Source organism: Chenopodium album, chromosome 3 (genome assembly GCF_948465745.1).
Source record: "Chenopodium album chromosome 3, dcCheAlbu1.1, whole genome shotgun sequence".
Taxonomy (NCBI): domain Eukaryota; kingdom Viridiplantae; phylum Streptophyta; class Magnoliopsida; order Caryophyllales; family Amaranthaceae; genus Chenopodium; species Chenopodium album.
The window spans coordinates 76,515,488-76,530,283 of record NC_137836.1 but is presented as its reverse complement, the minus strand read 5'-3'; the positions used below and the strand labels follow the sequence as shown (position 1 = coordinate 76,530,283).

At 36.9% G+C, this 14,796-nt stretch overlaps 3 protein-coding genes across 3 annotated transcripts; all 3 read right to left on the bottom strand.

Annotated features, from left to right (window-relative positions):
* Nucleotides 1-1,021: 1,021 nt before the first annotated feature.
* LOC145625414 (uncharacterized) lies at nucleotides 1,022-1,678 on the bottom strand. Its single transcript, XM_081678460.1, has one exon. It carries the CDS (start codon nucleotides 1,676-1,678, stop codon nucleotides 1,022-1,024), a length of 657 nt encoding a protein of 218 aa, XP_081534586.1.
* A 624-nt stretch (nucleotides 1,679-2,302) lies between these two features.
* Nucleotides 2,303-6,368, bottom strand: LOC145625413 (uncharacterized). The gene is made up of 4 exons (XM_081678458.1): nucleotides 6,219-6,368; nucleotides 5,144-6,122; nucleotides 3,555-4,852; nucleotides 2,303-3,463 (listed from the first exon to the last, which is right to left on the bottom strand). The coding sequence occupies exons 1-4, from the start codon at nucleotides 6,366-6,368 to the stop codon at nucleotides 2,303-2,305; spliced, it is 3,588 nt and encodes a 1,195-aa protein (XP_081534584.1).
* A 3,791-nt stretch (nucleotides 6,369-10,159) lies between these two features.
* LOC145617419 (cytochrome P450 736A117-like) lies at nucleotides 10,160-12,974 on the bottom strand. Its single transcript, XM_081672124.1, has 2 exons — nucleotides 12,021-12,974; nucleotides 10,160-10,928 (listed from the first exon to the last, which is right to left on the bottom strand). The coding sequence occupies exons 1-2, from the start codon at nucleotides 12,972-12,974 to the stop codon at nucleotides 10,314-10,316; spliced, it is 1,569 nt and encodes a 522-aa protein (XP_081528250.1). The 3' UTR covers nucleotides 10,160-10,313.
* Between the last annotated feature and the right edge of the window lie 1,822 nt (nucleotides 12,975-14,796).

The window sequence follows — 14,796 nt, the reverse complement described above, 5'->3', positions numbered from 1 at the left end:
GCAAGAAGACTGGGCAAAGATTGAAGCAACATTTAATAATGATGCTCACAAGACACCTTCTGGATTCGAACAACAGGAGTTCTCAGACGTAGATATCTTTAATCTTGCTCCTCCTGCTGATATCGGCGTTTCCGACCCTAAGATTTTGGATTCTCCTGAGCCTGAAAACAAATTGGCTTAAAGGGGCGGGCAGCCATCACCATCATCATCTTGCGGCTCTTGTGTTATGGGGCCTTACTCACTGTAACTTCTATTTTGGTTATGTATTTTTAGAAAACTTGCTTTTGACAATGCTGTTTTATCGGCATATACCCTTTTGTGGTGATGTCTGTCGATCTTGTTTTAGCTTTGCCAAAACATCGTTTTTTTTATAACACTATGTCTGTATATCCTTAGTATATTTACGCTTTTATGCAGTTCTTTTAAATGCTATAACTGTCTCGGTTTTAACTTTTATTGGTTTTAATTATTCAATTTAGAATCGATATACTTTACACAATTCGTACGCTATACTTATAAGCATAAGGATATCTCTCCTCATATTTCCTTTGTTGCAACATGAAAGATAGTCCCTTACTAAGACTGTAATATCGGGTGCGGTATAGCCCCTTATTCTTCCCCGCTTAGTGCAGACATCATTTTCATGATGTATGTACTTACATGTTTTTGTATACGATAGTAGTTTATATTTTGTAACTCACTGGTCACTTGTGCAACTATATAATAGTTTCGCAAGTACCCTTATCGGCGATCATGTTTTAGCTGCGCCTCATGTCGGCGCATACTGTATAATGATTTGGCCGGGATATTATATTGAACCAACAACCTCGTGATTTAACGAATACAACTGATCAGGTTGCAAGAGCGTTGTCATCACGGAAGTGGTTTTTGGCTGTCCATCCCAATTAACGGTGGTCTGTTAAATGGAGGATGCCTTTGTACACAAGTTGTAAAGTAGATCACCGCATCTGATTTTATTTATCATCACTATCGTACAAAATATTTTTACACAACTTTTACTTTATACATAGTATTTTTTAAGAACTGCGGTATTCCAGACATTCTTCAATGGCTTTCCGTCTTCAGATTCCAGATAGTATGATCCTTGCATTACCATGTCTCTTATTCGATATGGACCTTCCCAGGTAGCTGTTAACTTTCCATCTTCATTCCCCTTTCCTGTTGCCGAGGTTCTTCTTAACACTAAATCTCCGACAACTAGTGGTCGGTGATTAACTCTCTTATTATAGGCCCTTGACATTCTGTTTTTATATGCGGCTGATTTAACTGCCGCTTTTTCCCTTACTTCTGGTAAAAAATCCAACTGTTGTCGCAGTAGTAGATCATTTTGCTCTTCGCAGTAATGTTGTATTCTGAATGTCGGCAGACCGACCTCGGCGAGTATAACGGCTTCTGTTCCAAAAACCAAGTGGAAAGGGGATTCTCCTGTTGCTTCTTTAACTGTTGTTCTATTTGCCCATAAGATCTCTGGAATTAAATCTGCCCATAACCCTTTAGCATCTTCGATCTTTTTCTTTATTGCCATTACTATCTGCTTATTAGCTGCTTCTGCTTGGCCGTTTGATTGTGGATGGCAAACTGCTGCATACGCAAATTTGACTTTCAGCAAAGTTTTAACAGGCTTGCAATCAAACTGTGATCCATGGTCAAAAACCATTGCTCTCGGAAGGCCAAATCTTGTAAAGATATTTTTCCAAATGAACTTTCTGACTTCTGCTGCCGATATTGTAGTTACTGGTTCTGCTTCGATCCATTTGGTGAAGTAATCTACACCCACCAGTAGGAATTTTCGACCTCCAGTTGCTTACGGAAAGGGACCAACTATATCCATCCCCCATTGTGCAAACGGTACTGGATTCAATATCGGTGTCAAATCATTTGGTGGCCGGTTCAGAATAGGTGCGAACTTTTGACATTTTTCACACTTTTTAACATAAGAAGAAGCATCTTCATTCATTGCCGGCCAATAATATCCTCTTCTCATTATTTTCCTTGAAAGAGCTCGTGCCCCTAGGTGATTTCCGCAGGTTCCTTCATGGATCTCTTCTATTAACCTTGCAGATTCTTCTGCCGTTATGCACCTTTGTAATGGGAGCGAGAACCCTCTTTTATAAAGTTGACCCTGGTATATTATGAACCATACGCTATCTTTCTTGATTTTTCGAGCTTCTTCTTTCTCTATCGGCAAAGCCCCTGCCAGCAAGTATGTTAGGATTTTGTCATACCATTGATTCCCTAGCTGAATACAATGAACAGCCTTTTCCGACTCGTCTATGCTTCTCTACTTCAGAACCTCTACCATAACAGTTCTCTCCAAGTCATTAAAACTTGAACTGGCTAGCCTTGCTAGAGCATCAGCCTGCGAATTTTGTGCTCTCGGCACCAATTGAACTTCGAAATACTGCAGTTGGGCTGTAAGCTCATTTATTTTTTCCAGATATTTTATCATCGCCAGTTCTCTTGCTTCATATTCTCCACGAAACTGACTGGAAACCAATTGTGAGTCAGTTTTGAGAACTAACCTTTTTGCATCTGCCGCTATAGAAAGCTGAATGCCCGCAATTGCTGCCTCGTATTCAGCTTCATTATTTGTTGCTTTGAATTTGAACTTCAAGGCATACTCAAAAATTTCTCCATTCGGGGCTGTTATCACAATACCGGCTCCAGATCCCATTAAGGTTGCTGAACCATCTACTGATACCTGCCACGTCCCCAATTCTTCCTCCTCATCATTGTAGGAGGTTTCTACAACAAAATCTGATAAAGCCTGTGCTTTTATTGACACCCGGGGTTTGTAATACAGCTCATACTCCGACAACTCAACTGCCCACTTCAATAACCTTCCCGATGTATCCATTTTTTGCAGTGATTTTTCTAATGGATGATTCGTAAGGATTTCTATCGAATGTGCATCAAAATAAGGTCGTAATTTTCTAGCAGCAATAACGACAGCAAAGGCCATTTTCTCTATCACTGGATATCGTCGTTCAGCAGCATTAAGGACATGGCTGACAAAGTATATCGACATTTGTTGTTTGGCCCTCTCAACTAGCAGAACTGAGGCCACTGTTTTTGGTGACGCCGATATATATAACTGTAAGTATTCTCCCGGCTCCGGTCGTGCTACTGTTGGGAGAGACTTCAGATGGTTTCTTACCATCTCTAAAGCATCAGCTTGATCTTTTCCCCATTCAAATGATTTGTTTTGTCGCAGAACCACAAAAAACGGGAGTGCTTTATCTGCTGATTTGCTAATGAAGCGCGTTAAGGTTGCCATTCTTCCTGTTAATCTCTGAATGTCTCGAATTGACTTAGGTTGTTTCATTTCAAGAAGAGCGTTAACCTTATCAGGATTTGCATCAATGCCCCGTTCACTAACCATAAATCCTAAAAACTTTCCAGATCGAACTCCAAAAACACATTTTTCTGGATTGAGCTTCATCTGATATTGCCGCAAAGTTGCAAAAGTTTCTTTCAAATCCTCTATGTGATCTTTTTTTATCTTGCTTTTTACTATTGTATCATCTACATACTTCCACATTACGGCCCTTCTGACTCGCAAAAATTTTATCAACCAGTTTTTGATATGTTGCACCAGCGTTCTTTAGCCCAAACGGCATTGCCTTGTAGCAGTATACCCTGGCATCCGTTATGAAAGCCGTTTTAGGCCTATCAGCTTTATGAAGACTAACCTGATGATATCCGGAGAATGCATCTAAGAAGCTTAACATTTCATGGCCAGAAGTCGAATCTACCAATCTGTCTATCCGAGGCAACGGATAACAGTCCTTTGGGCAAGCTTTATTCAAATCTGTAAAGTCCACGCACATCCGCCATTTCCCAGTCGGCTTTCTAACCATTACGACATTTGCCAACCATTCTGGATAGGTACATGGTTCTATAAATCCTGCCGTTAACAGCTTGTTGACTTCTGCTTGAATGGCTTCGATTTTCTCTGTTGAGAAGTTGTGCTTCTTCTGCCTTACCGGTCTAAACTTTCGATCCACATTGAGCTTATGCTCCATCACCTCTGGGTGTATGCCAGGCATATCGCTCGCTGAAAAGGCAAACACATCTGCATTTTCTCTCAATAGGCTGATCAGATTACACCTCATTTCAACATCCATATCGGCCCCAACCTTTACTGTCTGACTTGGGTTCCCCGGTCGGAGCTCCACCTGTACTGTCTCACCTCCTGGTGACGGCCTCGGCGCAGTTTCTGGCCTAGAGTCAAAATTCTTCATCGATAAATCTCGCATTGTTGGCTCTCTTGCTCGTTTCGAGTTGTTTGGTACTTCTCCTTTCTGCCCTGGATTTTTCAATGTCGTGACATAACACGACTTTGCCATCACCTGTCCACCATATACCTTTTCTACAACCCCTCTATTTGACACATAAGCAATATTTAGATGGTAAGTTGATACTACTGCCTGTATGTCATGAATTATTGGCCTTCCCACAATTCCATTATACGCCGATGGTACATCCACTACCAAAAATTCAGCCATCGCATCTCTTGCTGTTATACCATCTCCAAGCCTAATAGGGAGAACTATGCTCCCTTCCGGCCTTACCGTAGAACCGTTAAACCCAACCACCGGATAAGATACCGGCGTTAAATATTGTCGGCCTATCATCAATTCATTAAAGGCTTGCATAAACAGAACATTTGCTGAACTTCCTCCATCAACTAGAACTCTTTTCACATCAGCTCCATTGATCTTTGTTATTAACACAAGGGGATCATCATAAGGAAAAACTATTCCTTTTGCATCCTCCTTGGTAAAGGTTACATTTGGAATTTCAGACGGCTGTGGGCGATCAACAACATCTAATGCATTAACAATGTGCCGATGTTCCGATAAGTGCTTCCGTGCTCCACTTATGGTTCCTCCTTGAACTGGTCCACCGGTTATTACATCAACTCTTTTTCCAGTGGACGATTGTGGTTGCCCGCCTTCACCTTGTCGGTTCACTTGTCCTTGTCTTTCTGGCCGGTAGTCTATCTGCTGGCGTTCTGGTTACCGATATTGTTGTTGTTGACTTTCCCCAGAGTGTAACCGATATTAAGTAAGATGCCCCCTTCTTATTAATTCTTCAATATTATCCTTCAACTGCACACAGTCTTCAGTGTAATGCCCCACATCTCGGTGGAACATACAATACTTCTTGGTATCCCTTCCTTTCGCTTTCATCGGCATTGGCCTCACCCATCCTTCTCGATTTTGATTTATAGAATATATTGCAGCCCTTGGTGCATTCAGAGGTGTATACGAATTATATCGCATTGGTGCTTTAGTTCCTCTGACCTCTTGACGGTTTCCTCCTCTTGCTGCAGCTGGATTCCTCGGCCTTACAATTCCCGAAGACCCCCCTTCAGACACCGGGTGAATTCTATCAGTAGAACTAACTCGGTTGCTTGTTTTCATCAATTCCTCACTCTTAATATAATCATGAGCTTTGTTAAAAGCTGCAGCTAATGTTGGCTGATTTTTTCGGGTTAAGTATCTTTTAAATTCTGAATCATTCAGACCGTTCATTAGTGCCATGACTGCTATCTCCTGCTGCAATCTTGGAATTGTATTGGCTTCATTATTAAACCTCCTTATATAATCCCTTAGAGATTCATCTGCCTTTTGAGTAACAGCCATTAACTCTACAGAAGTTCTCTGCCGAACACTATTGCTGACATACTGTCCCACGAACATTTCGGCTAACTGCTGGAAACTGTGAATTGCTCCATTTTCAAGGTTATTGAACCAATCGGCTGCTGCTCCAACTAGAGTAGTGGGAAATACTTTACACCAAACGGCATCAGAATTGGTATATAAAATCATGTGACCCTCATACGAGGTCATGTATCTACCTGTATCTCCCCTTCCATCATACCGACATGTCGGCATTTTGATTTTTTCCATTGGTTGATCAAGGATGCTTTGTGCAAAGGGTGATGCCCTCAACTGAACTACTCTTCGCACCGCTCCTTGCTGATAAATTCCTGTACTTTCATCTTGACCTAAGGATTGAACCTCTGATTCTCTAGGGGTCTGCTGGGATCTTATCGATGACCCTTCATGCCGGCGTCTTTGCGAACTTCCGGTCTGGTTAAATTGATTGCCATGAGCTGTAAAAGGCATCCCTCCTCCATCTTGGGTTGCCCCTATTTCTTTTCTTTTTTAACTCATAGCGGTCATTACTCTAGCAGTCGTTTCCAACTCTTCTGATGTAAACCCTGCCATAGGGTCTGCACCTGTCCCAGTCTGCCCTTCAGGGGTTAACGGCATATGGAATTCATTACCCTCCAAAGTATGAGTTTCATCCTCAATCTGAATTTCTAGATTAGGCATTTTTTCTCTTTTTTTTTATTTTTATTTTTTTATCGGAAAGTATGAGGCTCTTTCAGGCGATAGAAGCTATTAAGTAGCTCCCCTCCTTCTAGCGCCAACTGTTTCTGCAGGAATCCGATAATCCAAATCCAAGATCCGAAGCTCGAGTGTATAACCCGTTTTGCTCCTATCGGCCAAATAAGAACCTACACACAAAGAAGAGATTAGCTAGCCCCGGGGTGAATCCAGGGATAACCACTCCGAAGATTAAGTCAGCAAGTGTTTATAGAAAAAGATGATTTAGAGAGAGAAAGTAATGAGAGAGAGAGAGAGTAGTGAGAGAAAGAGTGCAATAAATGCTACCTTCTTTTTGAAGTAAAATCAGATTATTTATAGGTTAACTAAGTGACAGGTGGCAGTTTAACAAGTAATATGATTTCTGCCACGTGTCAAACGTGAGCACGACACGTGTCAGCTACTTCCATGCCGATATGTATACTTTATACAGAAATGCCGACATTAACAAGAGTTATTGATGGACCGGATTCGAATAGTATGTCGGTCTGTCATACCATATCGGCCTATGACGATTACCGTTATGTCAATATTTCCCCATACAGAAGGGTTTTCTGGGTGGTTGCGTGGGGGTTCCGGAGAGGGGGGGTGGTGGTGGTTTAAAGGGAACCGACCAACCAGGAGGGGAGATGCCAAGGGTGGGGGAGTGGCAGTGAGCCAACGGAACGGAGGTTATGCTAGCAGGTGGCCGGTTTGTTTGGGGGGCTGGGGGGTTTGGTTGGGTGAGAATTTTTTTTATATATTAAAATATTTTTTAACCAATTAACTTGCAATATGTGTCATTAAAAAAAAATATACTCATTCAACTGTGAAAATGGGACAGTACATTAGGGTGCACCATGACCATGGTGCACCCAAAAGGCGGAAAAAACATACGGTATTGTTGTTTGACAAAGAACATCCTTATACTTGACAAAGAGCATACCTATATATGTTTGATACTATGTTCTTTATATTTTGTTCTTTTATACAAATAACATACCATAATATATATGTTGATTAAACATGATTTTTTGGGTTTCAATAATCCAAATTATGTTCTTTGAATTTGGGTCATATATTCTTTGAGGTGACGAGTGATGCACAAATTCTATTTTTTTTATAATCATATATCATATTAATTTATTTTATTTTTATTATCGTATGTTCTTTGTGTTTGATCAATGTGTTCTTTAGGTATGAATTATGTATTCTTGACATTTTAACTTATGTTCTTTTAATATATGTTATATAACCAATTGGATGTTAGTGTATTGGTGATTGGGACTACACTTGATAGGGAGGACTTGTGTTCAATTTCCCGCAACAACAATTAGGAGGGAACTGGAACCTAACCACCCAAAACTGATCCTGAATCCGGATTAGTCCAAATGGTGAACCAGGTGAAACACCAAAAGAAGTATATGTTATATATATTTGAAAATTAAATCTTGAATTATATTTAGTTGAAAATAATTTTAGAGAATGAAAACTAAAATTATTATGGAAAAATGAATTTTTGGATAGCGAAAACTATTTTTGGAAAAATGATATTTTTGGTAACGATTTTTTTCTGTTAATGTGTAATTTTTCATGAAATTTTAATAAAGTTTTTATCACATTCTTTTTGTAATGTCATTATGTTCTTTAGTAATAGCCTAATAGGTAATATTCTTTTATTTTATATGTAATGTTCTTTTATTTATTGGTAATAATCTTTTATTCATAGGGTAATGTTCTTCTGGTGGGTGTAGTGTAATATGTGGATGTTACACCCGCCTGTACGAAACAATTATTGATTCAACCGGTCTTTGGGATTTAAGAAAGAAAACAACTGCCTAAAGTTGCGATTATTTCAAAATAAACCAAAGTTGAGTTTATTAAAAAAGAATGGAATAAGAATTGGGATTATAAACATCTATTTTTCCTAAAATAAAATTGGTGGGGAAAAATATGATTTATGCCATATTTGGGTTTTATTGGTGTTAGATGATGCAAAAAGTCTTTATAAATGCAAGAAATTGATGTGATATTTGGACATATTTAAGTGATTTATTCTTTAAGATGACTAACACCTTGCTTTCAATCGAGCTAAGAACTGTACTCAATAGTCAATAGTCAATATCATTCAATAAAACACCTTGCTCTAAACTTGGGAAAAAACTCGTCATCGATCAGATATCTTTATTGGAGTTTGATTCTTCTAAATTATATTTTATTTTTGAGGATGGTCTGGTCATGCTTAATTAAGAATTCTTATATGGATTACTTGATTTTAAAAATAGGCGTACATTCATTGATCATCGTCATTGAGCAAAGATACACGACGGAGTGGAAATCATTTAGGGCCTATTCTCTGTAGTCTTTAGATTATTTTCAGTTCAGTTCACTTTTGTTCATTTCTAATAAGTTCAATTCAGTTCAGTTCTTAATTTCCTTCTCTCATAAATAATTCAGTTCAGTTCAGTTCAGCTCAGTTCAGTCAATCAGAACAAACCTAATAAATATGTTTAGACAAAAAAAATTTAAAAAAATAAAATAATAGGACAAACAATTAATAAAACACGCCATTATTTATTTAATTAGAAAACCGTTGGTACTTAAACAAATAGCACAAAGAACAATATAAGCAAACCATACAAAAACATATAAACTCCTTAAAAATAAAATACGAAAACGAATAAATAAAAACGGAGGAAGTATAAACAAAGACAATCCACCATCACACATTAAAACACGTACGGAACGGGCGTGCACATCCGAATCCAAATCCATAGGGGCGGTATCGTTATGCTTTGACGCATTGACCTTTAAAATTTCCGGTGCATGTATAGCCGGGGCAACACGGGCTAAATAAACCACATTGATATCCAGGGGTTGGGCACCATGTGCATGTATATTCCATGCACCATGGACACTTTGTAGGATGTGCTACGCACTCGTTTCCAGGGCAACATTGATCATTGTCGGAGCTGCACTTTTGGTTTGTTTTTAAGCAATTTAGCTTATCATCAACAACTACTCCGGCACCTTCGAGCAAGATGTTCGATATTGCGAGCCGCTTGTCATCGGAGTATTCAGCATGGAGGCGGCCGGCCATGCTAGTAGCGTTAGCCACCATTAACAATATAGAGACCAACATTGTAATTATCATCCATTTTTTCATTTTTCTTTTTCTAAATGTGTAAAGTTGATTGTTGCTTATAATTAAGGTTTTGTGTACATCTCATACTGAAGGAGGATTCCTTTTTTTTATAGAGCCCCATCACCTACTACCTATTCTAAAGAATTAAAGATCCTACACCACACACCGGTACTTGACGTACGTACATACATTAATTATGCCTCTGTCCATGTCCTACAGCTTCTACTACAATCTCGTGAAACATGATCGCATTTGTTATCTTCTTTTTGGTTTTTCTTTTAATACTTGTAGGATTTATTTATTTATTTGTCTCTTGTACCAACGTTACTTTTATTACTCCATTCGTATTTAAATATAAAACGTTTTGACTGTTTGAACTTTTCATCTAATTCACTCTAATCAGGCCCGGCCCTTAATATGTGCGGCCTGCGCATTCGCTCAAGGCCTAATATTTTTTGAGGCCCAAAATTAATCAATATATACTCATTGTTGTGGCATAAATATGACATAGCTATTGTGGCTTAGCGGGGAAAAAAATATTATAAACCTAGACATGCAAAATGCTGATTTTATCAAATTCAAAAAGATACCTTCAGTCCTTCACTAATTTAACACTAGCACATTCAATCTCCTGCATCATGTTTGTAAAGAAAAGTCAATCAAGTAGTAGTTAATTATGCAATAACTTAATTACCAAATTATTAAGGTCTTATGAAATTGACTTAATGTATACAAGGAAAGATAAATTTGATCCTAATACTTGTATGTTAATACTTGCTTGAATAAGGAATTGGAATGACTACAATAGGATCGCGCTTGCGAATTGTAACACCCAATCCCTCAAACAAGTTAAAAGCATAGCCTTCACGCAACTTCCAATCAAACTCGTAAGCAAGAGTTGCTAGTACAAGCTCTGCATCAACAATTCCAAACGATATCCCAGGACAGCTTCGTCTACCTGCACCAAACGGGATGAATTCGAAGTCTTGTCCTCTGAAGTCCACTGAAGAATTCAAGAACCTCTCTGGAAGAAACTCCTCAGGTTCATCCCAAGAAGCCGAGTCTCTTTGGATTGTCCAAGCATTGATGATGACCTGTGTCCCGGCTGCAATGTCATAGCCATTGACCTTAACATCTTGAGATGATTCGCGAAACACAAGCAAAGGAAGTGGAGGATGTAGCCTTAGTGTCTCTTTGATTACAGCTTTTAAGTACTTCATGTTTTTCACTTCATCCTCGTCGACTCTTTTCTTTCCACTGCGGCTGATACATTCCCTCACTTCGTCTTGCAGTTGTTTCATTGCTCGAGGATGCTTCAGTAGCTCTGCCATTGCCCATTCTAGCAGCGTGTATGTTGTGTCTGTTGCTGCAGAAAGCATATCCTGCAATGGATCAGGTGAAATAGATTTTTACATTAATGGTTTATAATTGATGAATTTATGGTTTAGAAGTCGCTATTTTGATACATAATTTTAGTAAATAAGACATTTAATTTTAGCAAAAGGTCCTTACTTTTGCCCTCTAATTTTTTTTTAAAAAATATGCTAATAATATTACAACATTTTATCATGTGTAATATCCTTATGTGTCTATTTTCTTAAGTAATATCACAATTTATAACAATTACTAGTAAAATAATCACTCAAAGTTAAATCTTTGAAACTGTATGTGTCTGGACTTTTCAATGGCTACAATAAAATTGTAGCCATTGAAACTGTTTCCAATCTTAGCCTTTTAAATTTTATGCATCAATCTAGTCCGTCAGTGTAGTATTTTGACATTATAAATAATAATAATAATAATAAAAAAAAAAACTGTATTTCTTACTTGAAAAAATGTTTTGTCGCCATTTAGGGGTTCTACATCTCCATCAAATATGCATACAGTCATGAGTCATATAAGCATGTTGTAAACATGGTAATCTAATTATGTAATTAACAATTAACAAAGGGTACTTGGATTTCCCCCACCCAATTTAAACATTCATCATGCTTTAAAATAAATCACCCAACTTCCATCATCCGGTCATCCCATGTGCGAAGATTTGTGATTTATAAATTTATTTTCATAATATAGTAATCGCAAATGAATAAAATAATGGAGCAAAGCAGATTAAAGTACATTAAGTCAGTAATTGAAGGATAGATTTTTTTTTTTTTTTTTTTGTTAAATTATTTTGTAAATCACAAAGTCATCTCAATAAAAGGTTAGGATTAGTCAAATTCTAATGAATGGCTGAGATTTGATCTAGTATTATGACTACAATTTTATTGTAGCCATTTGAAAACTATCTGTACAATATACTCTATATTATGAAACAATATGAGTACCTAAATTGTTTTAAACTATATTTATGCAAACAATTTTTTTTTCCGTTGGTTTTACTTGGCCGTCTAAACAATCAATAATAACTTTTTTTAATTTTTGTAAAATTTGAACCAAAAGAGGCAAAAAGAACTAGCTAGTAATCTTACCAATAGAATGGCTTTAACACTCTCTTTAGGAAGCACAGTTGAATTCTCTCCTTGAATTTCAAGCAAAATATCAACAAAATCCTGCATTTTCTCTCCTTTATCACCTTCATCTGTTTCATCAGTCTGTAAATTTTGTCGATCAATATGTTCTTGAACAATCTTTTCAATAAACTCATCAAGAACAAATGCAACTTTATCTGCCTTACGATTTACACCCCTCAAACAATCAATCCAACTCAACCACGGCACGAAATCTTCCATACAAAACGTTCCTAATGCCTCAGAAAAATCACCTAACAACTCTTTAATATTTTCACAACCTTTTTCCCCTGTATATTTCCTTCCAAAAGCTGCCCTGCATATCACATCATTTGCTAAGCCAATTAACACATCACTTAAGTTCACTTCTTCTTGTAATAATCTCATATTACTAATCTTTTTAACTATTACTTGAGCCTCTTCCTCCCTAACACGTCGAAAAGACCGGACTTTTGTGTTACTAAGCATATGAAGAACGCACATACTCTTCATTTGCCTCCAGTACTCTCCATAGCTAGCAAAGGCTATGCCCTTACCATCATACATGATTTTTCTAGCAACTTTTAAACTTGGTCTATTTGCAAATATTATGTCATGAGTCTTCATTATCTCCCTAGCTGTACCGGCTGAAGACGCCACGATTGTCGCCTTGCTGCCGATGTGAAGGAGCATAAGGTCTCCATATTGCTGTGATAAGGATCTTAAGGAGTGGTGAGGTAGTTTACCAAGTTGGTGCAAGTTTCCTAGGATAGGGAGTTTTGGTGGGGAGGGTGGTTTGTTTAATTTGTTGCTAGCATGATTGTAATTAGTTGAATATATCCATTTGTAGAGGATGATTAAGAAGCTTAACAAGAGGATTAAAGAGAGGGAATTGATTGGGAGTTTCTCTAGGAATTGTATAAGAGCCATAATCATGTTTACAAGTTTATTTTTCTTTATTTAGTTTGGAATTATTTATAGGGGTTATTGGCAAGGTGGTTCTCTATCACTAATATATTAAAATAATGGAGTACTTCGTAATTATCATCATTATTTTATTATTATAGTAGTATGATTGGACCTAATCATGGAAACTAAATCCAAATCTCAAATATTGACGGTATTATCATTAAGATGCTAAAGAGCGCCCGGGGCGTTAGATAAGGATAAATTATATTGGTTGAAATGGTATTAAGTTAGGAATTCATGATAAAATCACGTATCGTTCGGTATAATTAATAATTTTACCTTAATTTTTGCACTTTAATTCTCTTATCTAACGCCCCGGGGACGCTCATTAGCTTTTGCCTTATCGTTATTATAGTAATACTCATATTATTAATTACATTGCTTGTATTTTTTTTTTTTTTGAAAGCAATTACATTGCTTGTATCATTATTAGAGCATTAACAAAAGTGAGCAAAAAAAATACTTTTTTATTCCCTCTCTACCCACTTTCATATTATCAACAACATTTTTTGTTGTCTATTTATAATTCCACCAATGATCAAAAAAATTTCATGACCATTCTCTCTCCTACTTTTTTCAATGCTCCACTAACACTTCTTTCGCCACTATATTCATATTAAATACCTTTTTTTGGAAATTATACTTTTTATTGCCCTGTTTATAGCTATTCACATACTCTACTTTATTGCCCTGTTTTTAAGAGCATGAATATTGGAGAGGATGGTTTTATCCTCTCATTCATTCTCTCTCCTTACCCTATTTTGACACCTCACACTCTCTTTCATCCACCTCATTTTCCACTATCTCTTTCCTCTCTTCCATCCTCTTCGATTTATTTTTCCCACATCAAAGGGTATCCTCTTGATATATTTTATACTATAAATATGGCCCCACCATATTATTATTCATTATTTGTTATTGATAAGATCTAATAATAATAATAACATCAACATTAATAATAATAATAATAATAATTAGTATTCCGTAATTAGCATACATAATAAAAATTACCATACTTTACCAATATTTTGATACAATAACACATGGAATTAGGAATAAAAACACTAATTGATACACTAAAGTACAACAAATACAAGAAATTAAAGACAAATAAGTAAATATCCTCCTTTTTCCTTACCGATTATAAAAAAAGAGGAAAAGGAGGAAGGAGTGAAAAAAGGTAAAAAAAAATTAAAGTGCATAAAAAATGGCCAAAATTAGGTTCATTTTATAGAGAAAAAAAAAATAAAGCCGTTGGTGAAATCAGTTTTTTAAAATAAGTTACCATTTTTCACTAATTACCATTATACATATTTTGAGGTAGTAAAATTTTGTTAAAAATAAACAAATAAAAGGTTGACACTTGTCAAGCAATTGGAGGCCAAATTGAAATTCTAGTCGTTGCCCTTGTTTTTGCTACTTTGAAGTTTCTGTCATATGCCAGTAAGTTTTCAATTTTTTATTTTTATCAGCTAAACGTCGTCGTTTGTCCATTAAAATTGCTCAAACGGTGGGTTTTGGCTGATTTGCTCCATCCTCTTTGGCACAAAGGACGAGGTGAATAATCCTTCACCAGATGATGATGAATGAGAATCCTCTTCCCCTTGAGGATCCTCTATACTACCTAACATCAAAGAGGATTACTCCAAATCAGCAAAAGTACCATACAAGAGGACATATATCCTCTTTGATATTCATGCTCTAACTATTCACATACTCTACTTTATTGCCCTGTTTTTATTCATCAAAGTTAATCTTTACTTTGCCTGTCTTTGCCTATGGAAAGAGG